The 27,152-nt window shown below is 39.6% G+C and overlaps 1 protein-coding gene across 1 annotated transcript; it reads left to right on the top strand.

The window, feature by feature from the left end:
• Nucleotides 1–13,347: 13,347 nt before the first annotated feature.
• Nucleotides 13,348–17,056, top strand: LOC110870668 (probably inactive leucine-rich repeat receptor-like protein kinase At5g48380). Its single transcript, XM_022119848.2, has 3 exons — nt 13,348–13,611; nt 14,219–15,132; nt 15,858–17,056. The coding sequence occupies exons 2-3, from the start codon at nt 14,275–14,277 to the stop codon at nt 16,869–16,871; spliced, it is 1,872 nt and encodes a 623-aa protein (XP_021975540.1). The 5' UTR covers nt 13,348–13,611; nt 14,219–14,274; the 3' UTR covers nt 16,872–17,056.
• Nucleotides 17,057–27,152: the final 10,096 nt, after the last annotated feature.

Raw genomic sequence — 27,152 nt, 5'->3', positions numbered from 1 at the left:
ACAAGGTATTTTTTTTAAATATGTGATCATATCAATTTAATAAAGTGATTTATTTATTTATGTTGGTGTTTTAGAGAGAAGATGTAAAAGTGATTTATTTATGTTCAGTATTTAGTCTTTTTCTTGCTTTAAAAAAAACAATTTTAATTGAAAGGTAGTGGCAATTATGTTTTATCTAATATATTTTAGTGGAAAAAAACGCATCATGTTTTTAAAATAATACATTTATTTAAGCAAGAAGATGGTTTTATAGTGCGGTAATAATCAGCCATGGTCATTGATGACGGGGTAGCCCAAGACAAAATAAAATGACTAAAATACTTGAGTGCTCAAAGGGTTAAAGGGTTCGAAGGTCAAAAAGTCGTGGAGGTGAAGTAAAGTAGTGTGAGAACAGTATAATGTCACATCTTCGAATCACTTCACCAACCCACTAGCCGCAAAAGCAACGCAGGTCCCAGAGCACACTCTATTATCCAGGGGTCAAAAGGCTTTAACCCCCGAAAGGGTAAGCCCCTCACTGCAAGCAGGGACACTAGTCAAAAACATTCTTCTTTGGGAGATGCCTTCTCCTATATATGTGACACTTCATTTACTTCCTGGGACATTCCAGACCAGTCTTGATTTCACGAAATCCCTGGCCATACATCATCAAGTACTTGCTTCTCGTAAGATACTCCTTTGTCACTTCCAACACACACATATTGTTTGCTCCATCATCCAAATCTGAACACATTTCAGAAGAGGATCCACAGCAAACAATAAGAATAAAACTAGTGAACCTCCTTCCACGTCTTGCAAACGTGGGGGGACCCCACGACCTGCGTTAGGCAAAGTTGAACCCTTCAACCCTTTTGCCTAACCAGCCAAGCCACTATCTCTAGTCTAATATTTGTTGCAACAACAAGTTGGCGCCCACCATGGGGCCACGCCACTATTTTTCTCCAAAAAGACCTAGTAGTGTGGCTCCATTCTCTTGAAATTGCCATGTCCAAAAGTGGATCTCCCGGGGAAGTGAATCAGGTTCCTAACACTTCCACTCCAGGTGCTAGCCAAGCTCAGGCGGCTACACCTGCTTCCTTCTCAACACCAGGAGACACCCCGGAGTTCCTAACTTTCAGTACACCTACTCCGTCCAGATCAGGGGTTCCTTCCCCCAATGTTGGTGTCACCAGTGCTCCGTCACATGTCGAGCTTACCCCGGAGGGGGTCGCCAACAATTTCCTTGAGTTGAGGTCCCTCCTCAACCAATATGTGAGTAGAGAAATGGACAAGGGAGTGAGGATCCGTCTGGACTATGATGAACCAGAGCCGACATTGTCTCCTGGACCTCCTATTCCTCCCTTTGCATCTAGGGATGAGGCAAGACCCAGCAATCCTCCGAGTCCTAACCCGTATCTATCAGCAAGACCAAATCCTACAATATACCCTCTCTTTTCGTCTCAACCTGCTGCAAGCGATGTTCCACTGGGCCATAAGCTGACCCTTGATCAGCTCCTGCAGTCCCCAGTAACAAGTCTTCCACCCACAACGACAACTTCGTGGGAACAAGCCTTGTCGGTACTCCCTCTAGCACGAAGTGCCGTTATGAGCACTCCCTTGGGAATCAACTGTTCCGTGGCACCCGGAAGCCTTCAAGGCTTCAACCTAATGCCCCAGATGATGACCCAGATCATGGCCAATTAACACTTCATCAATCAAGTGCTAGCCACTCAGGGGAACAACAATGGTAACAACAACGTGGGTACAAGGGTTGAAGAAGATTTGGCCAAGCCTTATAAACCAAGCAACCTTTCATGCTTTTCACAGCAGATAGCTGATTATGACTTCCAGACAAAAATCAAGATGCCGGCCCATCTTCAGATCTTTACCGGTGCCGCGAGAATCGAGAAATGGTCAAATGCTGAATGTTGCTTGATGTTCATGTAAACCCTTGTGGGATCAACAAGAATCTGGTTCAATGATTTACCTGCTCGAAGCGTTCGAAGCTTTGATGATCTTAGCAAGGGGTTCTTAGCCAATTTCTCCCAACAAAGGCGATATATCAAAGATGCTACAGTGATCTTCCAGATTAAGCAAAGAGATGACGAGAGCCTTCGAGAATTCATAGAGAGATACAAGAAGGAAGGTCTAACTTATGTGGGGGCAGACGAGAAAATGAGGGTGGCCGGTTTTATGAACGCCATCACATCCAAATACCTCACAAGGGATTTCAACAAATCCCTCCCCAAGACTTTGGAAGAAGCTCTTGAAAGGGCTGAGGCCCACATTCGAGGAGAAGAGGCGGTAGATATCAAAGAACAAAGGAAGAGAGGGTCCAGCTGGCGAGGTAACAGCCCAGCCAGAAAGAGAGGAAATTTTACCCCCTATGACAGACGCCAAAAAGGTTCAGACCATCGAAGGTCTGAAGGTCGCAACCCTTCCAACAGGGAAAAAGGCATGAGTTTCACCCCTCTCACCAAGACTCCTCAAGAAATCCTGGCAACCGAAGAAGTTAAGCAAAACTTTCGGCCTCCTAGGCCTCTCCCCAAAAGGAGAAAGAATGAAAACTCCACACAATATTGTGAATTCCATGAAGAAAAAGGTCACCATATCAACGATTGCTTCCAGCTTAAGAAAAGGATTGAAGAAGCTGTTAAGTCCGGAGAACTTGCCCATTTGGTAAAAGGAGTAAGGGACAAAATGGCTGAAGGTAAAGGCAAGGAAGTTAATATGGTGAATTTTGATGGAAGGGTTCCATATAAGAGGCAACGGTTGGAAGCTTTGGAGCTTCAGTGCGTTTGCTTTCCCCCAACAGAGAAAGACCCTCTTTCAAACCCCATTGTGATAGAAGCAACTGTGGGAACATTACAAACAAATAAGGCATACATAGACACTGGGGAAGCTACCGAAATCATGTTTGAAAAGTTCTTCAGCCGCTTGAGCAACGAAGAACGTTCAAGGCTTCAACCCTCTGGGACCTCCATAAAAGGTATTGCCGATATACCCCTTAAACCTTTAGGGCAACTGACACTTAATGTCCATTTCAGTGAAGGTCAGAAAGAAAGAACTCAGCCACTCACCTTTGTGGTTATCAATATTCCCTCAAATTATGACGTGATCATTGGGAGGCCAGAACAATGTGCATTTTATATGGCTGTGTCCGTTGGCCATGGCACTGTCAAGTTTCCCACCGAAAGAGGAATAGCAACCCTTCAACCTTCCCAGGAAGGCTACATGGTTGAAGGCGAAAGCTCCAAAAGCGAAGAAGACAAGCAAAGGCTAATCATAAATCCTAAGTACCCTGAACAGAGAATAAGGGTCAATCCAAGCCTTTCACAAGAAACCCTTTCATATCTCGAAAAGTTGTTAACACACTACAGCGATGTCTTCGCTTGGTGTCCAGAGGATATGACAGGGATCCCTCGGGACATTGTTGAGCATGAGTTAAGAATACCACCGGATGTTAAGCCCGTGGTCCAAAAGAAAAGAAGTTTGGCACCCGAGAAAAGTTTGGTTGTATGTCAGGAAGTTGAGAAGCTTATGTCAGCTGGCATCCTCCGAGAAGTAAAGTACCAATCATGGGTTGCAAACCCAGTTATGGTCAAGAAGCCAGACAACTCTTGGAGGATGTGCATAGATTTCAAGGATCTTAACAAGGAATGTCCCAAGGATTGCTATCCGTTGCCGGAAATTGATCTCAAGGTTGACTCCCTCACCGGCTACCCTTTCAAATGCTTTCTAGATGCTTACAAAGGGTATCATCAAATACTCATGAAAGAGGAAGATGAGGAAAAGACGGCATTTCACACCGATAAGGGAATCTTTTGTTACCAAAAGATGCCCTTCGGTCTCAAGAATGTCGGGGCAACCTACCAACGTCTGGTGGACAAAGCCTTCGCAAGTCAAATTGGTAAAAATATGGAAGCATATGTAGATGACTTGGTAATCAAAAGCAAGACGGAATCTCAAATGCTCGATAACATTCAAGAAACCTTCAAGAAACTAAGGAAAGTTAACATGAAGCTCAACCCTGAAAAATGTTCATTCGGGTTTGAGGAAGGCAAGTTCCTGGGCCATATTGTTGGGAAACAAAGCATTAAGGCCAACCCAAACAAGGCGAAAGCTGTTCTTGAAGCCAAACCACCAAAAACCAAGAAGGAGGTTGAAAGCTTGAATGGGAAGCTTGCAGCCTTGAAGCGTTTTACCTCAAAGTTAGCAGAGAGGTCTCTCCCCTTCTTCAAAACGCAAAAAGGTTGCACTGATAAGAAGGACTTCAAATGGACTGAAGAGGCTAATGAAGCCTTCAACCAAATGAAGCAGCACCTAGCTTCCCTGCCTGACATGGCAGCCCCAGAAACGAGCGAATTGATCTCAATATACCTTTCAGTTACCGAAGAAGCAATAAGCGCGGTCCTCACAATCGAACGAGGAAAAACCCAGGTACCCGTTTACTTCTTTAGCAAAACTTTAAAATTGGTTGAAACCAAATACCCTGCTTTAGAAAAACTTGCCTTAGCCCTAGTACAAACAGCTAGAAGGCTTCGAAGGTATTTCCAAGCACACCCTATACAAGTGGTCACCGACCAACCCATCAGGAGTGTGCTTGAAAAACCGGAAAACTCGGGGCGATTAGCCAAATGAGCCATAGAACTAGGTGAGCACAACGTCACCTATATCCCAAGAAAAGCTATCAAGGCCTAAGTCTTGGCCGATTTCATCATAGAAGTCCCTAAACAAACTATCACTGAGGTGAACACAGACGCCACTGAACCCTTGAACCCTGAAGCCTGGAAGCTCTTTACCGACGGAGCTTCAAGCGTTGAAGGGTCCGGGGCGGGGCTTATTCTAATCAAACCAGAAGGGTTAGAATTCACGTATGCTCTCCGTTTTGACTTTCAGACCACCAATAACGAAGCGGAATACGAGGCACTGATCGCCGGCTTAAGGCTAGCTAAAGAAATGGAGGTCCAAAAGCTTGAAGTGTTCACAGACTCATTACTAGTCTCAAGCCAAGTAAACGATAGCTATGTTGCCAAAGAACCCAACATGAAACGGTACAAAGAAAAGTCTAAAGAATTGATGAACACCTTCCAAATGTGTACAATCAAACAGATTCCAAGATCCCAAAACAAAAAGGCAGATGCCTTAAGCAAGCTTGCATCTCTCACTTTTGCCCACCTAACAAAGAAGGTATTAGTAGAAGTGTTAAAAGCTCCATCAATTGATGAGGTGGAAGTTCAGGACGTAATCATTGATGAAGATCCAAATTGGATGACTCCAATCAAGAAATTCCTTAAAGATGGTGAACTACCAAATGATCAAGTAGAAGCTGAAAGGGTTAAAATCAAGGCAAGGCAGTACGTGCTACAAGGAGAAACCCTTTAAAAAAAGGGTTACCTTGCCCCTTGCTAAGATGTGTTGGTCCTGAGCAAAGTCAGTACTTGATCAAAGAGATTCACGAAGGCATATGCGGAGCTCATTTTGGAGCTAGGTCGGTGGTTGCAAAACTCATGAACCTTGGATATTTCTGGCCTTCAATGCATCGTGACACTGCTGAGCAATTAAGAAAATGTGATGCTTGCCAGATCCATGCACCGATCCCAAGAAGTCCTAAGCATGACCTTGTCCCAATAACCTCGGCATGGCCATTCCATAAATGAGGAATGGACATCGTTGGACCATTTCCCCCAAGCAAAGGAGGAGTAAAATTCCTACTGGTGACAATAGATTATTTTACAAAGTGGCCCGAGGTTAAACCACTTGCAAAGATTACAGGCAAACAGGTCATCGACTTTGTTTGGGAAAACATTATTTGCCGCTATGGATTGCCAGGGGTAATCGTCACTGATAATGGAAAGCAATTTGCTGAGAAGCCTTTCAGCATTTGGTGTAAAGAGTACAGAATCAATCAGGTCTTTAGCTCAGTGGCTTACCCGCAATCAAATGGCCAGGTCGAAAGGACAAATCGAAGCATAGTGGAAGGTATCAAAACAAGATTGGGAAGGTACGAAAGCAACTGGCTCGATGAATTGCCTAGTGTTCTATGGGCCATAAGAACAACCGAAAAAACAAGTCATAAAAGAACACCCTACAGCTTGGTATTCGGATCCGAGGCTGTGATCCCAGCCGAGGTGGGAGTTATAACACAACGAATTGTCAACATGGATCCCGAAACAAGCCAAAAAGAGACCATGTTGAAGTTGCAACTCCTAGAAGAGGCACGAGACCAAGCTGCAATTCAAGAAGCTAAGTACAAGCAACGAATGGAAGCCTATTACAACAAGAAAGTAAAGAATGAACGTTTCAAACCAGGAGACCTGGTCCTTAGAAACAATGAAGCTAGCAAGAAAGAGAATCAGGGAAAGTTTGTCCCAAAATGGGAGGGTCCATACACCATCCTTGAAGCACACAAAGGTGGATCCTACAAGCTAGCAGACCCAGAAGGCAAAAGGCTTCCAAGGCACTGGAATGGAAAAACCCTGAAAAGGTTTCATGTCTAAACGGGAAAGATTTGGTTTGTATTTTGCAATGCTGCATTTCAAGAGTTGAACTACGAAAACCTTTTGTAAAAATATCTCTTGAATGAATGAAGTTGTTTTATCAAATTTGTCTTTCTATCCTAAAAGCAGGTTGAGAACCTAGCAAGAAACTCCATGGCAAGGGCCATGTAAGGGGTTGAGCTCCCAGGCCACATCGCTCAATAGGTTCAAGGGTTGAATGGACCTATATAAGGGGTGAGTTCCTAGATCAATACAACTCCATGAGACTTATTATCAATAGCAAAGAAGTCTCATAGACAGGTTTGAACAGCCTACACCAAATGTTCACTAAGCCTTAGAAAAATAATTAACAAACAGGCTTACAAAGGTAAACAAAAACAAGAAAACAAATAGGATAGGTGCTATGCCTTCTTGTTAAAAATACCAAGGATAAGTGACTGCAGCACTGAACCCTTTAAGGTATAAAAAACATAAGGGCAACACAAACTCAACAAAGACAAAGTTATAAGAAAACAAAAACAATGTAACTTGAACACAACTTGTAAAACACAAACAAAGTCAAACCAAAACACTAGGAAGCCTTCAAGGCTTCAAGCACCCGAGATAACAGCTTGAAACCTCAAAGGTTTCAATCTATCTATAGATAGCCAAAAAGCTTAAAAGCTTAAAAGCTCAAAACCAACCAAGCTGCCTCAACAAAATAGCCACAAGTATAAAAACGCAAAAAATAGTTAAACATAATACCATAACAGAGAAAGCCCCGAAAGACTTTCAGCAAAGCACAAGTTAAAGCAAGTCCTACTGACTTGCAAGTTAAGATATTGTTCAAGAGGCCATACAGGCCTAAAAGCACAACCACATAACCGGAACCTTAGGGGTTCCTGCAAAACCTAATATTGTTCAAAGTTAACATTACAAACCACAAGTTGTATTTTTTTTTTTTTTTTTTTTTTTTGCTAAGAAAGCTATAAATATCCATCAAACATTGGCAGAAGGCTTGGAAGCCCCGGAACCTTCAGCCTTGGCCTTCTTTGCTTTCTTGGACTTATTAGCTTTTGCACCACCATCACCACCTACTGCTAAAGCCTCCAAGCTCGCATCCTTCGAAGCATCCGGCACACTTGAAAGAGTGTCATCACTATCCCCTGAGTAGGATCTTTTCTTCGAAAGAGAACCCAAGACTTCAACACAGACTTTTTCATTTAGGCCTTTTGGTTTCAAATCCTGTAACACAGCAAGAGGCTTACCAAAACAAGAAGAAACTTGATGTATATAAGGGTAGGTCAGCCTCTCCATCTGTTCAACCGAGCCCTTAAAAACATCAGAAGCTTCAGGACGAAACAAATGAGACTTTTCCAGAGGATGCCCAGCTTCATGTAACTTATAACCAGCAATGAGGCCTTGGTGTTTTCCCAAGTTGAGCAACTTAGTGTAAACTTCACCAAGAGCAGAGTTAAATTCAGCAGAGTGAAGCAGATAAGTAACAACTTGTTGAAAACCCTGCTCAATCAACCATTGGTTATAACTGGTAGCCCGGGAAACCAAAGCCTTCAAGCTTTCCTTCTCCTCATCAAAGGCTTTTTGAGCAACAGACAAAGCCTCCTTACCCGCCTTTAGCTTCAATCGATCGGCCTCAAAGCTTTTCTTGAAATCACTCATTTCAATCTCATGCTGCTTAAACAAATCATCAACCTTTTTTAACCAAGCCTCTTCCTTCCCAGCAAACTCACTTATCTCCTTCTTCATCGCGGCCATTGAAGATTTCATCTTGTCTTTCTTCTTAGAGAATTCTTCATATTCCTGCATCCTCTGACGAAAACGGGCAATGCCCTGAGGAAGCATGGCAGCAAGGTTGCAGGTACTCAGAATCATACGAGATAACATCACGTCGTCATCCATCTAAGAAATGGTATTATGAACTGAAGAAGGAGCAAGGTGACTCAGAGCATCTTCACAAACAGCAGCATCCTTGAAACTGTCATCAATTTTCACCGACCAACCCGGAACATAAACTGCATCCGGATCCAACCCTTCAACATCCCTGCTTGAAGAACCCTGAACAGGGGTAGCAATAACTTTCTTGGCAGAAGCCTTCTTGCCATGAATAACCAGTTTTTTCTCCTTTTCAACGACTGCTTCAACATCCTGATCCTTAGAAGCTTCAATATCATCACTCAACTCCACTGGCTCAGTAGAAGTGGATTGAGGAGCAGCCTTCAACAAACAGCGGGTAGATCGGCGGGTTGAAGCCTTTGAAGAGACTTGGAAAAACCTTTCACATTGGAAACGCCAACATATCCAGTACCCTCAAACCTTTGTTCAGCACCTTTAACCACAGCATTCTCATCAGGGATAACGGGAACATCTTCAAATACCACATCAGAAGTATCGTCACTCTTAATGAAATCCAAGGCAGACATAACTGCAAATAACAAACAGACAGAACATAAGACATAAATTAAGAAAAACACAAGGAAAGTGAAGAAGAAAAATGCATACCCGTGCTATTCCTCATCAGAACCGGATCCTGATTAGCCTTTTCCCATGACTTACTAACCCCTAACAAGACTAGCAAATGCTCAGGAAAGGGACGAACCCTTGAAGGGCACCCCCGGATGGCTTTCAGAAAAGCATCATTCAAATCGGATTCAGGGGGTTCCGGTTTATTGAGAACAGCATCTGGGTGCCTCCACACCATCTTGAAAGGGACAATAGAGTCATAAACCCAGAAAAAACAATCCTTCCAGGTACTAAGGGTGGTAACCATGGAAGAAATAAGGCAAGCATCGACCTTGGACATTTCAAAGGTGAACCAGTCACCGTTTTTGGCCAATCAGAAAAATCGGCGAAAAAACAAAAGCGAAGGATCATAACCAAGGGCACGGCACAAAACTTCGAAATGTAAAACCCTAGCCATACCCTTTGGATGAATTTGACCAAAGGAGACTCGGTAATACTCCAATAAGTTCAAAACAAACAGGGAAAACGGATGACGGAGGTTCGAAAACTCAAAGTGACGGCAATAAAGAGCAATAAAACCAACCGGACATTTGTCAATTGAAACATCACACGCAGGAGCAGTAGGTTTAAATTTAGTCCCAATACTATATTCCGTACAAAACAACTCTACTTCTTCCTGGGTTAATCGAGAAAAGGATCTCGACAAATCCTTACGAGCACCCATTTTTTGAAAAAATATGAAGTAAGTAAGGAGATAAAGAAGAAACAGGAACTAACCTTGAAGAAACGAAATTGCAGAGAAAAACTTGAAAGGATAATGTGGAATATGAATGATTATCTTGAGTAATAAAAACCAAAATAGGGTTATAATGGCAAACAATTACCCCCTGCAAAAACCGCCGCCCTATGAACTGCCACACATCAATCAAATCAGTTGTCAGTTTATAAAATTCAAAAAATAACTGACTTTAACCCTTCAAGCCTTTAAGCTTTGAACACCTTGAAACCTTTTATCAATAAAAACACATGTATAAAAGTCAGAAGTCTTTGAGCTCATTTCCCAAACACCTCTGACTTGGGGGGCTGATGACGGGGGTAGCCCAAGACAAAATAAAATGACTAAAATACTTGAGTGCTCAAAGGGTTAAAGGGTTCGAAGGTCAAAAAGTCGTGGAGGTGAAGTAAAGTAGTGTGAGAATAGTATAATGTCACATCCCCGAATCACTTCACCAACCCACTAGCCGCAAAAGCAACGCAGGTCCCAGAGCACACTCTATTATCCAGGGGTCAAAAGGCTTTAACCCCCGAAAGGGTAAGCCCCTCACTGCAAGCAGGGACACTAGTCAAAAACATTCTTCTTTGGGAGATGCCTTCTCATATATATGTAACACTTCATTTACTTCCTGGGACATTTCAGGCCAGTCTTGATTTCACGAAATCCCTGGCCATACATCATCAAGTACTTGCTTCTCGCAAGATACTCCTTTGTCACTTCCAACACACACATATTGTTTGCTCCATCATCCAAATCTGAACACATTTCAGAAGAGGATCCACAGCAAACAATAAGAATAAAACTAGTGAACCTCCTTCCACGTCTTGCAAACGTGGGGGGACCCCACGACCTGCGTTAGGCAAAGTTGAACCCTTCAACCCTTTTGTCTAACCAGCCAAGCCACTATCTCTGGTCTAATATTTGTTGCATCAACAGTCATGTTTCCCAGCATGCACAAACTGATTTCAATAATATGGATACTTAATCCAGTTTTAAGATACATTAATGATAACAGGTAATTGTTGTAATTTATGTTCCTGTTAACAAAGACCATAATCAAACACAAACAATTCATTTTCTCAATGGATAAACATAAACAAGAAAATTTATCTGTTTAATAGTTGTGTATGACAATATTTTTGAACGGTCAACGAAACTTTTTAAATGAGCTACTGGTGAAATTCATCATATCAAGATACATTCACCTGCGAACCGGAGAAAACCCTCACCTAGGGCCAAAGACGGGGAACAGTCGCCCGAAGGCATGATGGTCAGTGAGGTAAAACTCCTTCAGTTCGATGAACGAACTAGTGATCGTTGCTTACTCGGCTAGTCTCCTATCATCATCAGGTGCCATTGAAACTAAATGATAAAAGTAGGAATCTAACCTGGATCACTTGAAATATCAGGTCATTAGCTGTATGATAATTTACTTAGTTATAAATAACATTGCTCATGTTCGTTTACAACAATATTCTATCACATTTAAAATAATATCACATCTCATTTCCATACGAGAATATACCGTGAATATCATGACTTTCACGATTGGTTTGAACATAAACAACCTTTCACAAATTATGAACCTCAATTTTCATGTGAACAAATTCTTTTGTATGCTAGGAATAACTATTTTCTTACACTTTTGATATATATATATTTTTTATCGTTATCAAAGTTTGATTTTAGTAAAAATCACAAACTAAAAGAAAATTAAACTAAAATTACCCACTACCCGAATAATAGATGGGCACTACCACCTCTCTCTAAGAAAACTAGTCAAGAGAGTAGGGGACACTACGTTCTCTTGCTCTAGAAGACTAGAAGGATTATGTATTGTAATCTTATTTTTACCCACAAGTCCACAACTACCTTAATACTACTAAATCATTAGTAACACTCATTTTATCCACCGTAGAACTAAGAGTCTCACCCGTTTATTCTATTCACCAATTACACATACTCCTTTCATCACCTTTCTTCGGTGACTTCTACCTAAGATTCATACCCGCCCAAGCTATAGCCTGGGGGCTAGTGGCGGTGTACCCGCTTCATGTTGCGACCCTAGAACCCTTACCCGAAGGGAGCCCCCTCCTCCATAAATTAAGTTAGAGAACATTTACATTGAAATCCTTGTTCTCATTTCTATAATTACACTAATAGTCACTATTTTTCCTCTCTCTTTTTAACTAAGTAATATTGTTATACATTTATCATTATCTTTTCTCACTTATCCCCTCACAACCACTTTCAGAAAAAACTAAAAAAATTAATAAGGGTGAACATTATTTCAGTATATTTACATATGAACAATAACATTTTGTTTTTTTTTTCTATAATATTAGGTAATTCATTCACAAATATACAGGAGAAACATCGTGAACACTCTAAGATAGGTTACATACGTCGAATATCTCCTAAAGTCACCGAACCTAAAAATTGTAAAAAAAAATTATAAAACCTAGGGGTCGAAAACGTATATACCTAAAAATTTTTACACAAAACGTACATACATAACACTAATGAGTGAAAAAGTACGGGGGTCGAACGCCCCTCCCGGCCCCTTGAAAGCTACGCCCTTGTCCCTTTTCTTCCGCTCTTCATCACTTGAAAAAGTGAAACGTAAATTAAAAGTTGTAACGGACCAAGTCAAACTCAAATCAGAACACATACCAATATCAACTTTAAATTAAATTCTAAACTAAAAAAACACACCTAAATCAATAAAAGGAATAATCGAATCCTTAACCAACCCCAATCCTTTCCCCTTTTATCCTAATCAAACAAATCGTAGATGCGTTTGAAACATTAAGGTCATGCGTAATAGGGCATTATAAGGGGGTAAAGGAGCTTGATAACGTCCTTAACACCGTCTCCTTAGGCATTATAGGAGCACGAAGAAGGATGCTATAATGCCCAATGGAGAGAAAACAAAACTGAAATTATTGATTGAAATGGCATTAAGGGCGTTAACCGTCACACACTTTTTAAAGGGCCGCTATGATGCTGATGTGACGGAAAATGCCTCTTAAGGGACATTAACCATTACACATGGCCTAACAAGTTTCAAAACTAGATCGAGGACCATAACAAAAGTGGTATCGAGACGAGGAAATATATTAGAAGCAACATAGACGAAGGCCAAAAACAACGACGACAGTGAAGAAAGGATAAGCAGTAGCAAGAACAGTGGCAACACACCTCTAATAGAAGTTGAAAAGCAACGATTGAAGTTGCTGAAGCCATCCTTCGATCAAGGATGCTCAAGCAATGTGTATCAGCCCTTAGGTAATACGTCGTCACCCCTTAAACATTAAGGCAGTTGGGCTTATTCCAATTATGTGCGTTTTTCATTGAAAGGGTATAAAATAATTACTGTACATTAAATTATTAGAAATTACAACGTTGGAAAGTGAAAAACAGCAAACACGTAACTAATCGATAAGAAATAAACAACATTTAAAAAAGCCTAAGCTATGAATATAACACGAATCGAATATCAGACCGACAATCATCCGTGTAATTAACTCCTAATATTAATTAAATACCCTTTAAATCCACCCTTAAAAACAACATGATCAAACTTTAAAACATTATGAAAAAACACACCCAACATCACTCAAAAATCACCCATTTCCGGGTCCAAATTACTCACTTTTCATCCCCAAAAGTCCTCACTTCACATTCACACGCCAATCACTTTCCTTGAGAGAAATAGTAACAAACAACAACTGCAAGTCAAGCGTACCCATTCATTATTAGTCGTCGCTTGAAACTTCATACCAACATGGCCTTTTTTCCTTCTTTGACCCGATTGCCAACAATTTTCTCTTCCACCCATTAAAAACACTCACCCTTTTCTCATCCATACATGTTGAAGATCTCGAATCTCTCACTGTAAGCTCTTCTTTTTCTCGTTTTCATTCGTTTTAGTTGCTGTTTGTGTTCAGTTTTTTGCAGAATTTGTTGTTGATTTGATGGAATTGATGTGGGTTTTTAGTTATTTGAGTTGATCATGATGTTTTGTTATCTGGGTATGTGCTGATTTTGCAGGGGGGGGGGGGGTACTGATTTTCTAGATTTTAGTGTTGGTTTGAGTGTTATTTGATTAGGGTTTTTGATATCTCAATTGGGTTATTATAAATTTATAATCTTGAATTGTTGTTGTAGCTTATGTAAGTATTGGAAAAAGGGTAACTTTTATGTTGTGAATTTTAGGTTTTGGTTGATGATGATTGGGAAATTTTGGATTTTGTTTCTAATTTAGGTTTTATAATTTTTTTTTTTTTTTTGGGATTTTTGTTACTTGTTCATGAGTGATTGATTTAATGAAATATTAGATTCTTGCAAGTGTTTATGTTATGTTGTTACTTAATTAGATCTTTAACACCATCAAAAATCGTTATTTTAACTTCAAATGCGTCCAAATATCATCGCGTGCAACACGTTTTATTACGACTGATAAGCGGATTATGTGATTCCGATTGTTTTTTTATCTTTCCAGGTTTCTTTGTTGAAACCCAAGGTTTCTTATACCGAAAGCCGCAATCTTTTTGCACAATGGCCCGTGTTCAAACGATGACAACGCTCAATACGCGAATGATAATTTCTATTTGTGTTTGGATACTTATATCTAGTAGCTACAGCGATGCCGTTCAAAGCGACATTGATTGTTTAAAATCCATTAAACAATCACTTCAAGATCCTGAAAATCTGCTTTCTTCATGGGATTTTAACAACAATACCGAAGGTTTCATATGTAGATTTACGGGTATCGAATGTTGGCATCCAGACGAAAGTAAAGTTTTAAATATCCGCCTTTCTGACATGGGGTTAAAGGGTCGGTTTCCTGTCGGGCTAAAAAACTGTACTTCGTTAACGGGCTTGGATCTTTCAAGCAATAAACTTGACGGGCCTCTCCCGAGCAATATGACAGATTACGTCCGGTTTGTAACGTCTCTTGATCTTTCGTCAAACAACTTATCTGGAGAGATCCCCGCGAGTATTTCAAACTGTTCGTTTCTTAACATTCTTCGGCTTAACAACAATCAGTTTACGGGTCAGATTCCGTATGATTTGAGCAAGCTTGATCGGATTAAGGAGTTTGATGTTGCTTATAATCGTTTGACTGGTCAAGTTCCGTATTTTTCTGGAAATGGCACTGCTACTATTGGAGCTGATAGCTATACGGGAAATCCCGGATTATGTGGTGGGCCTTTGCCTGCTTGTGAAGGAGCTACGAAGAAAACACATATGGGAGTGATTATCGGGGCGGCGATTGGCGGTGCTACTCTAGCTGCATTGGTTGTAGGTGTCGGGATGATGTTCTTTATGCGGAAAGTTGTTAGAAAGAAGAAAGAAGAAGATCCCGATCAGAATAAATGGGCCCGGAGCATCAAAGGAACTAAAAAGATCAAGGTAAGATGATTAAATGCAACACTTAAGAAAAAAAATGTGCTCTAAAATACACTTTTGGCAACTTATGAACCGGTTTGACCCATTTGACAGCCAATGTTTTTTCCGCCATACTTATTTGGCAAAATGAGTGTCGGGTAAAAACATGTACTTTCGGTATAGGTCTGCTGGTTTGGTCAGATTGGGTTGACCGAAAACTGTGTCCAAAAAGTTTACTGTTTTATAAATATGTGAAAGGTTTAAATACAAAAGGGTCTTAACGTGCGACGGTACGCGAGTGAAAAATAGCGGGCGCAATTATGCAAATAACGTGGGTAATTAGGGTTTACCTCAACCCATGCGTAATTATGCAAATAACGTTCGTAATTCTGTATTATAACGTACGCATTTTAAAAATGAACATGCGTAATTCACTCGCCTACCGTCGCACGTTAAGGGGCTATTATACGTTAACCTTCCCCTGTAAATATTTAGTCTGCCAAATACGATTACCGATTACAAACACAGTATAATCTCAAATTAATCTTATTTTTTGAACAAAATGATCTATGATACCGTTTGCTTTAAAATAATAAACGACTTTCCACCTATTTCCTTTTATACATAACCCGAATCGACCCATTCATGAGTAAATGGGTCAAAATTGCCACCTCTACCTATAATTGTCGATCATCTGTTCGTTTTTTAATTTTGTTGCTTCAAGTTTACTAACTTTTAACGTAATACAGCTCTCAATGTTTGATAACCCGGTTTCGAAGATGCGATTAAGCGATCTAATGAAAGCAACCAACAGTTTTAGCAAAGAAAACATCATCGGATCAGGAAGAACCGGTTCTCTATACAAGGCAACACTCGAAGACGGAACATCACTCATGATAAAAAGATTACACGACACCCAACACTCCGAAAAAGAATTCGCGTCGGAAATGGCAACGCTCGGGAACGTGAAACACCGTAACCTCGTACCACTTTTAGGGTTCTGTGTCACAAAACAAGAACGGTTTCTGGTATACAAGTACATGCCGAACGGTACGCTACATGATAACTTACACCCCGTTGGTGATAACGCGTCACCTATGGAATGGTGGGTCCGGTTAAAAGTCGCTGTCGGTGCAGCCAAAGGGTTCGCGTGGCTCCATCATAACTGCAACCCGCGAATCCTACATAGAAACATAAGCTCAAAATGCATCTTATTGGATCAAGAATTTGAGCCCAAAATCTCCGATTTTGGGCTTGCGAGGCTTATGAACCCGGTCGACACGCATTTAAGCACTTTCGTAAACGGTGAGTTCGGTGATATCGGTTACGTGGCACCCGAATACGCACGAACACTCGTAGCCACCCCGAAAGGTGACGTTTATAGCTTTGGGGTGGTGCTTTTGGAGATAGTAACCGGTGAAAAACCGACGCATGTGTCTAAAGCTCCCGAAACCTTCAAGGGTAATTTAGTCGAATGGATTTCCGATTTATCGGCAGAATCAAAGCTTCATGATTCGATAGACGAGTCACTAGTCGCGAAAGGATACGATAGTGAAGTTTTTCAGGTTCTTAAGATCGCGTGTAGCTGCGTGCTGCCGGCTCATAAAGAACGGCCCACGATGTTCGAAGTGTACCAATTTTTACGCGCTATTGGTGAAAAGTACAATTTTACAACCGATGACGAGATTTTAATGCCGACTGATACTGGTGATGCGGGTGACATAGAACTCATCGTGGCTCGGGAGGTGAAGGGGAAGAAATGATTGATAAGGTGACGCGTAAGCGGTTTTAAGTAAGGTGTATGTATTATATGATGTTTTATGATTGAATAAATGTGATAGCATATATATATATTTTGGTTCAAGTGTTATAGGTCTTTTTGAATTTGGTGTATGTAACTGAATTTTCTAGAGGAATATGATTGTGTATTATTTGAAGTAAGGGTAAAGAGGAGAGTATTTCACTGGTCTTTGAACTTTGAAATGGAAATGGATGGGTGTGGTGGGTCAAACCGGGTTTGAGAAAACAGATCAAACCGGGTTTGGGATAACAATTTAAACCAGACTTAATATTTTGTTAACATTCAGATCCATATAAAAATAAAATATTTTTATATATTGTTGTTACAAACTAGTTATACATACATACATACATTTTTAGATTTTCTTTAAATATTATGTTATCCGGTTTACTAAAATAATCATCAGTGAATTGTAAGACGAACAGGTTGGTTATAAAAGGGTCCTAATATTAACACATGGGAAAACTTATTTACATATGGTGTATACGGGCCGTATACTGTTATACGGCCCGTATAGAATAAAAAAACTGACAAAGTCTGTGTCGCAGACTTTGTCAGTTTTTTACATTCCATACGGGCCGTATAACTGTATACATACACCATGTGTAAATAATTTGCCTGGTTGTATACAATGTATACGAACGATGTATACAGGCCGTATAATCGTATACGGCCCGTATTAAACGAAAATTAGATTTTACCCAAATTATTTAAGGGATTTAAGGTGTCAATCACACGAGACATTTTACAGTCGTTAGGTGGTCAAATCTTTCTAAAAGTAGAAAAAAAATAAAACATTAACAAGTAACAAAGATTGAAAAACAAAAAAACGTGTCGTATGACTGTAATAAAAAGGAAGGGTGAGGCATTTGATGAGAGTTGTAAGGAGAAACTTTTTAATCACTTGTTTTCAACGGGGATGTAATGCAATGATTCTGCTAGTGGTCGGGCTTCTAATGCTTATACAAGGTGATAAACAACGCTGATATGAACACAAACCAACTGCTTTGTCTTGAGTCGTCGGGAAAACTTTTTCCTTAGGGGAGGGTGAGTAGTATGAGTCTGAGTCCATTGTGGTCCGTGAATGTTTCGAATCATCATAGAAGACATGTTGGGTTCTGCTAGAAGAGTATCAGGATTTTGTTGGTTTGTTTCCAGGTAGGGTTTAGAATGTTTGAAGTATTCTTGGTTCAATACGAACTCTTCTGAAAGACAAGAATACAACGTTCATGTATCACAAGGAATGACCGATCTAAGGCAGAGAACCTGATTTAGATACACAAATTCATCACCGGTTTCTACAGCACAAGCACATACACAATTTGTTGGAAGAACCCGACACGTCTTCTGCTAGTTACTCTTTTCTTTGATTTCAACAAATCTTTCAAGGTCTTAAGTGATGGACAATTGGTTAAAAGATGTAGAAGAGTTTGTGTAGAGATCTTTACGTACAAATTTGCATCATTCTTACGGTTACAAATGAAGTATTAAAAGATGTTAGTTTCTTGACAATATGGTTCTCGACAAATGAAGTATTATCTGTCCTTGCTGCCTCTTCGGTTGGTAAAAGACATAGGATGGTTTCTAATACAGGCTCTTTTAGAGAAGCGTTGGGATTCAAGGGTTTATGAGTAAAAGATCTTAGCTTCTTGACAGTCTGGTTTCTCGACAAATGAAGTATTATCTGTCCTTGCTGCCTCTTCGGTTGATAAAAGACATAGGATGGTTTCTAATACAGGCTCTTTTAGAGAAGCGTTGGGATTCAAGGGTTTATGAGTAAAAGATCTTAGCTTCTTGACAGTCTGGTTTCTCGACAAATGAAGTATTATCTGTCCTTGCTGCCTCTTCGGTTGGTAAAAGGCATAGGATGGTTTCTAATACAGGCTCTTTGTCAGTTGTGGTTGATTTATAGGAGGAGGTTATGAAACGAATATATGTTTATGCGAATTCCCAACATCCTTGCTTTATTCTCTTTAATCTATTAGAACGATCCTTGTTTTGTCACGTACATGCGTTTAATTCCCAACATCCTTATTGTATCAGACTCTCTCCCCTCCTTTTCTCTTTATTAGAACGATCCTTGACTTGAATTTGTGGATTTCGGTTAGGTCAGAAAAACTTAACAAGAGAAGCAACAAAAAAAAATACAATTGATTACTCGGTCGAATAATGGGTCCGTTCAAGTTGAGCTTCCTGATGCAATTTTCACAGTGGTACCAATGTCCTACTACTACAATCCTTCCAACGCCTGATTCCGATACAACCCTTGATGTTGATACCGGTTTTACCTCATGAAAGGGAAAGAAAGAAAATATTTTTAGAGATGCGTTGGGATTAACGGGTTATGAGTGAAAGAGTTAACATTCTGGTTCAGATTCTGGAAGCAGATGTTTAGTAGTGTTTGAGAAACTAACAAGGTAAACCTGAATTTTCAAAATTTTAGACACTTACTTGAACCGTTAGTAATGCTAGATGTCATTTTGGTTGAACCACAACCTATTACAGCACTGTATGAACCTGTGTTTTGAAAATAGGCTTTATTCTTCGTTTATTGGATCGTTCTAATAGATTAAAGAGGTTTTTACCATTTTTTACCATATGTATACGGGTCGTATACGGTTTATACGGCCGTATACGATTGGTAAAAAATATTTTTACCGATCGTATACTATGTATACGAACGATGTATACGGGTCGTATATTGTTATACGGCCCGTATACTATGGGTAAAAAATGGTAAAAATTGGTTTATTCTCTTTAATCTATTAGAACGATCCATGTCTTGAGAACCTGATTCTGATTTAAACAATGGAATTTGTGGATCAACAGAAATAACTGAAAATAACTCGCCATTCTCTTGCACCTGTATACGTTCACGAACCACAATGGACTCAGACTCATACTACTAGCAGAAGAACCCGACACGTCTTCTGTGATGATTCGAAACATTCACGAACCACTAGCAGAAGAACCCGACAATGGACCATTCACCTCTTTCAACCTACCAAAACACCAAAATCCGTACCGGTGATTGTTTATCCATACTATTCTTCATAGCCATATTCCCACTCACAAGTTGTTGATACATATCGTCCGTTCAAGTTGAGCTTCCTGATACATATCGTTCGTAAGAAACTTTTCGTGCACTGAACCTTCAGTTGTGTACCCTTCAATCTTCTTGAGTATTTTTCTAACTTTATGCTTGCATCCACCACAACGAATATTAACTTTGAGTGAAAGAGTTTGGAAACCGGACGGAATCTACGAAGAAACTGTTGGAATTTGTGGATTTCGGTTGGTTCAGAAACTTAACAAGAGAAGCAAGTAAAAAAATACAATTGATTTCTCTTCCGGTTACCAGGCCTATCATCTCCGTCTACGTTTGGTTTCCTCAACGAAGAACCATCAGCCATTATCAGATGTCGATTGTTGAAAGTTTGAACTGATTATTTGTTATCAGGTGAGTTTCTGCTTATAGTTCTTTCTCGACACTTTTATATTTAATCTGTTCATAATCATTGACGACGTCACTGTGGTTTTTTCTCTTCTGGTTACTAGTAGAAGAAAAAATACCACTAGAGATAACTGAATACAACCGGTCAAATCACACACTATATAAAGATGACCGAATAGAGATGCTAGATGTCATTTTGGCTGAACCACAACCTATTACAGCCTTGTATGAACCTGTGTTTTGAAAATAGGCTTTGTTCTTCGTTTATTGGATCATTCTAATAGATTACAGAGGTTTTTACCATTTTTTACCATATGTATACGGGCCGTATACGGTTTATACGGCCGTATACTCTCGGTAAATTTTTTTTACCGATCGTATACAATGTATACGATGACTGTATACGGGCCGTATATTGTTATACGGCTCGTATACTATGGGTAAAAATTGGTAAAAAAAATGGTTTATTCTCTTTAATCTATTAGAACGACCCTTGTCTTGAGAACCTGATTCTTATTTAAACAATGGAATTTGTGGATTTCGGTTGGTTCAGATCTCGTAAGTACTGAACAACAGAAATAACAGCTTCAGTTTCATCAACCGGCTTTGAAAACCGGACGGAATCTACGAAGAAACTGTTGGAATTTGTTGATTCCGATATGGTTGGTGTAAAAGCTCACATTTTACTACGTTGACCATGTTTTTTGACAAATCATATGCTTCCTGAATCTGAATCTGAAAGTTGTAGGTCCCTTTTTGTCGGATGACGAACCTCAAACCTTGTTATACTAACCCACTAGCGAGTGCGGAATCCAAGCTAGCGAGCAAACCGGGATTAAGCAAGTATACACACAACACACAAGGGTTCACCGATTAACACAACTTGTATTAATGCAAATGAAGGTTTCAGTTACAAGCACAATGTTTACAAATCTAACTTGTAAACTCTCAAAGTGTGTGTGTTTCGGAAGATGCTCTCAAGAACTCTCTCTCTCAGGTGTGTGTGTCTATGTGCATCTATCTTATCCGAAACACAGTGCATGGGTATATATACCCAGCACAGGTTGTCATGGTCGAAGGATTCGATAGATGGTCCGAAGGATCATCTTTCGAATATAATGCTTTCGAAGGATCAGCAAGGACCTCGAAAGATTGTCTTTCGAGGTCTATCTATCGAAGCATATCTTTCGAGGTGATCGAAGGATCTACATTATCCTTCGATCACTCATCCTTCGAGCCAGACAAATGACAACCAATAACTAACTGTTGACTGAGTCAAACCAGGAGGACGGTTGACTTGGTCAACTTACAAGACTGACAAGGACATCGTTTACATCGAGACCGAATACAGACAAAGTACAGACACAAGTGCACCAACAAACTCCCCCTTGGCTGTAGCTTTGTCTTTATCTTCTATAGTTGTAGACTCGTCTCGAACTTCGACGGTCTTGGGTCTTCGAATTCTCAAAACTCTGATGTCCTTTCAAGTCTTCAAAGTCGGAGGATCTTCAAAGTCTTCACGTCTTGAAAGCAGAGAGTGTATCAACAAACTACCCGTATCATGTAGGAAGTGTGTTGACAAACTCCCCCTTAACATAAGCTCCCCCTTGAGTTATGCTCGTGAAAAGACTTTATCTTTATGAAGTGAGATCCTTGTGGTGTTGATGATGGCCAGCGGCAACTCGATCATCTTCATCTTTTGAGCGCCTTCTCGTCATGTCTTCATTCCAATGCTTGTCATCGACCATGTTCTCCTAGCCTTTAGAATCTGCACATGCAAGAAATCTAAATGCGTAATGAGAACAACTGCTTGGAATAGTGTAAACAAATGACACACGAGTGACCATGTCAAAATCAAACACCGTCCGACAGTTTGAAAGTTTAATAAATTTATCAATTTTCAATTCTAACTTTCAAAATCTGCAAATTTTGACCATTTATGAAGATTTAGTTAGTTCGGTTTTCAGTCAGGTTTCAGGTAACGAAGACTCGAGCTCCAACATCGTACGATCGAAAATAAAGCAGAAATAAAATCTTTTTGGCTTTTATAAAGTTTATATTAAAACAGATTTTAGGTGTGTTTTAATATTAAGAAAGACAACAATTTAAAATCCTTTGAGTGTTATCAAACGACATCACCGCTAATGTCGTGCTGATATGCACCAAACGACGAAACTGTTTAAAAGAAAAACAATAAAAGTTAAGCAGTAAATAAATATATACAGACATTCTTTTTGCGAGTTTCGAGGGTAAGAGAATCATATCAGTGTACGGTCATGCCAAAACACTCTTGTTGTTCAGTTAGTTAACATTAAGATAAGCATCCTATAACAATTATCGGTATTGTTGTCCACTTAAACTCAACTTATCAGATGTAATCATGGCGAGGGGATACGTTAAGGTATGATTTATACTTACCGACCGGTGTTCATCCACATCACGACACATTCCCGTATCAAGGTATGCACGAGAGTTCATCTTACCGGTGAGTATACCGATTATCATCTGTTTGACCGTATAAATTGTGAGATACTCACTTATTTTGATTTGAAAACAAGTCCTATGTGATATAATCACTTATTTATGAGGAACTTGATTTTCATATGCATGAGGGCACAGGTGCAAGTCCGTGAACAGGTCAGTACTTCCGTACAGCAGAGAGACGAACTTGACACCCGGATAAATGTGATATTTTTATCACTTATTTGATTTGGACATGTGATTGTTTATCACTTATTGAGGTCGAATGCAGTATGTAATATGTACACGTATGTATGGTATCATGGAAGATCTAGACTTGCGTCCCCGTTATTTTTCGGTAAAAGATACAACCATGATACCCAGATGATAAGCAGCATAAAGACCGAATATCTCAGAACCTCGGCAATCTATCAAACGAAATTTCGGTACTAAGACCATATGCCAATGAGTGGTTCCCACCTGGTCTTCAGTCGATTAAGATTTATATCACCCTGCACACTTTAAAATGATTGTGAGCCTACCGATACATCTTATATAGAGCTGCTTATCGTTTTTCATTTAATGTTTAAAGAGGTATGGATAGACCACTGATGTACTATCATTTTCTCTTTTGCTCGCCAGGAAACTCATTTTTGTTTTTCTATTGTTTTTGTGTTTTTGAATTTTTCGATGTTTTTGGATTTTCAGATTTTTGGAATAGGTCCCTTTTTGTCGGATGACGAACCTCAAACCTTGTTATACTAACCCACTAGCGAGTGCGGAATCCAAGCTAGCGAGCAAACCGGGATTAAGCAAGTATACACACAACACACAAGGGTTCACCGATTAACACAACTTGTATTAATGCAAATGAAGGTTTCAGTTACAAGCACAATGTTTACAAATCTAACTTGTAAACTCTCGAAGTGTGTGTGTTTCGGAAGATGCTCTCAAGAACTCTCTCTCTCAGGTGTGTGTGTCTATGTGCATCTATCTTATCCGAAACACAGTGCATGGGTATATATACCCAGCACAGGTTGTCATGGTCGAAGGATTCGATAGATGGTCCGAAGGATCATCTTTCGAATATAATGCTTTCGAAGGATCAGCAAGGACCTCGAAAGATTGTCTTTCGAGGTCTATCTATCGAAGCATATCTTTCGAGGTGATCGAAGGATCTACATTATCCTTCGATCACTCATCCTTCGAGCCAGACAAATGACAACCAATAACTAACTGTTGACTGAGTCAAACCAGGAGGACGGTTGACTTGGTCAACTTACAAGACTGACAAGGACATCGTTTACATCGAGACCGAATACAGACAAAGTACAGACACAAGTGCACCAACAAAAGTTAACTAGACCCCTCAAGTTGTCATTCATAACAACTTAGCGTCTGGAGAAGAGTATGTTGATATAGGAGAATTGATGCAATTTTCCAAACATTTTATCGTTTGTTGTAATTTTAATGAAGCAATGAAGATTGAATATGCAAACCGGATGGAATCTACGAAGAAACTGTTGGAATTTGTGGATTTCGGTTGGTTCAGTAACTTAACAAGAGAAGTAACTAAAAAAATACAATTGATTACTCGGTCGAATAATGGCCAATATCCGTTCATAATCGTCGACGACGTCACTAGGGTTTTTTCTCTTCCGGTTACCAGACCTATCATCTCCGTCTACGTTTGGTTTCGTCAACGAAGAACCATCAGCCATTATTTGCCCTTTTTCCTTTGGTTTCTGGTTGATTTTCAGGGTGAGGGTTTTGAATTGATTCCAAACATTTTATTTTGTAATTTTAATGAAGCAATGAAGATTGAATATGCAAACCGCATCCGTCTTATATTATGATTCGAAACATTCCGAATAACTAGCAGAACCCGACACGTCTTTTGTGATGATTCGAAACATTCCGAATAACTAGCAGAACCTGACACATCTTCTGTGATGATTCGAAACATTCCGAATAACTAGCAGAACCCGACACGTCTTCATAGCCATATTCCCACTCACAAGTTGTTGATCTTTGGGTGGTGATTTACTCCCGAACAAACCATGCCCACCTTGACCAGAATAGATAAGCGTATCACTCGATCCACTTACATTCGAATAACGCTGAGAATCCACAACGCTTATGGCCAGATTCTTTCCTTCAATCTTGGCAAAATCAATGCCTGCTTGTTTTATTATCACGAAAGTACTGAACAACCGAGATAGGCACAATAACAACAACAGCTTTCCATGATTTGGAGACTGATCGGAATCAAATCAGTGATTTTACTGGAAGCCGTTTGATTATTTCCTCTTGGATCTCCAAAGGCACGTTGTCTGACATCTTGATTTTGATTACCAACTCACCATATCAATTTCTAGGGTTTTGAAAATTTGGGGATTTTAGGTGGAACGATGTACCGTCATTTTCACTTTTGTAGGAGGGGGTGTAAAAACACTAGTAGAAGAACCCGACACGTCTTCATGTTACGGAGAATGTTCTAGAAATTGAAGGAAAAGGAACAGATTTGTTGAAAATCGAATTTGACAACTATGACAGCTTATTAAAAGTAGCAATCACCTCCAATCATTTCCTGATAATGTAAAATAAACGTGATTCATATACACAACGGTCTCTTTGTTTCGTCCACTAGAACTATTTGTGTATGCATTCTTTTGGTAGTTAACAACGCTAATTACAAAAAAATCTGTAAAATTAATCATATCGATTTTCTATAACAGGATGGATGTGACTAGTCAGTTACCAGCCGACCGCTCTACCACTGAGCTTGAAATAAAAAAAGGGCACACACAGATAGATAAGCTGTCACAGTTGTCAAGACTGTTTGTCGGGTTTCCAATGCTCACACAGGGTGATAAACAACGCTGATATGAACACATGTGTTTCGAAATAGGCTTTGTTCTTGGTTTAATGAAGTTACACATAACATCTAGTTATATTCAGATTTAAACAATGCCCGCCTCAACTGAGATAACGGACATCCATCAAGCTCAAAAAGAAAACTTGTGTTTCTCATAGTCACAAAAGATTGCGGTTTGTATTTCGCATAGCCACAGTTTCCGTAGTAAAAAACGGTTGGGTTTGCACATTCAATTTTCAATACTTCATTAAAATACCACTAGTAGAAGAACCCGACACGTCTTCATGTTACGGAGAATGTTCTTGAAATTGAAGGAAAAGGAAAAGATTTGTTGAAATCGAATTTGACAACTATGACAGCTTATTAAAAGTAGCAAATCACCTCCTGGTCAAATCACACACTATAAAGTTTAAAGTTATCGTGTGTTGTAGTTTGGAAAGATGACCGAATAGAGATCTGAATAACAAACTGTGGAGAACTTGTTTGTGTCGGGTTCTTCTGCTAGTTACTCGATCAACGGACTAATCGGTAACGTTACTCTACTTGTGCTCTGATTTAAGCAGAGTGTTTCGATCAACGTTTGTTAAAGGTGATGAAGAGTTTAGAAACCCTAGAATGACTATGTTTTTACTGGAAAAACGTGATACTTGAAAAAACATCCTTATATACGGCCCGTATACAGTTATACGGCCCGTATACATTTGGTAACATCAAAAACCTACCAAAATAATTCCATTGAGCCGTATACATTTTACAAATCGTATAAACATGTATACGACTCGTATAACTATATACAGGCCGTATATAGTAAAATCAAAAAAACATTCTCTGCGCATTTTCCTATTCAAAAACATTCTATACGGGCCGTATATTTTGTATACGGCCCGTATACACTAGGGATGTGAAAATAAGATATAGGGGGTGTGGAAATAAGGGGGGCCTTAGAGCATTCACATCCATCCCACTATATTTTCACCCTAAATTACACTAAAAAACGCTACATATTCTCTCTCATTTTCAATTAAGTAATATTTTGTTATACATTTATCATTACCTTTTCTCTCTCCTCCACTCACAACCACTTTCAAAATATATTAAAAAATTATAGGGGGGAACAGTGTTCCCCCAAATATACAGATGAACAGTAACATTTTCTCTCTCCTCCACTCATAACCATTTTTTATACTCTTCATATTTTAAAAACACCACACACATAATATGATTCCTTGGATGTGAATGCTCTTGTAAAAACATTGTCAGTTAATTAATGACTATCTTTACAGTGATGAAATGACGTTCAATATTTTTACATAAAAAAGTATACATCACATCCAAGTTTTACCAATTTAAAGGATAACAAACGCATCATTGTATATATAACTTTCTTAACTAGAAGGACAATTCGGTCATTTTATATGTAACTCTGTTAACTAGAAGGGCAATTCAGCCAT

Source organism: Helianthus annuus, chromosome 1 (genome assembly GCF_002127325.2).
Source record: "Helianthus annuus cultivar XRQ/B chromosome 1, HanXRQr2.0-SUNRISE, whole genome shotgun sequence".
In the NCBI taxonomy this organism is placed as follows: Eukaryota; Viridiplantae; Streptophyta; class Magnoliopsida; order Asterales; family Asteraceae; genus Helianthus; species Helianthus annuus.
The sequence above is the reverse complement of the archived record's forward strand: the minus strand, read 5'-3'. Positions and strand labels throughout refer to the sequence as shown.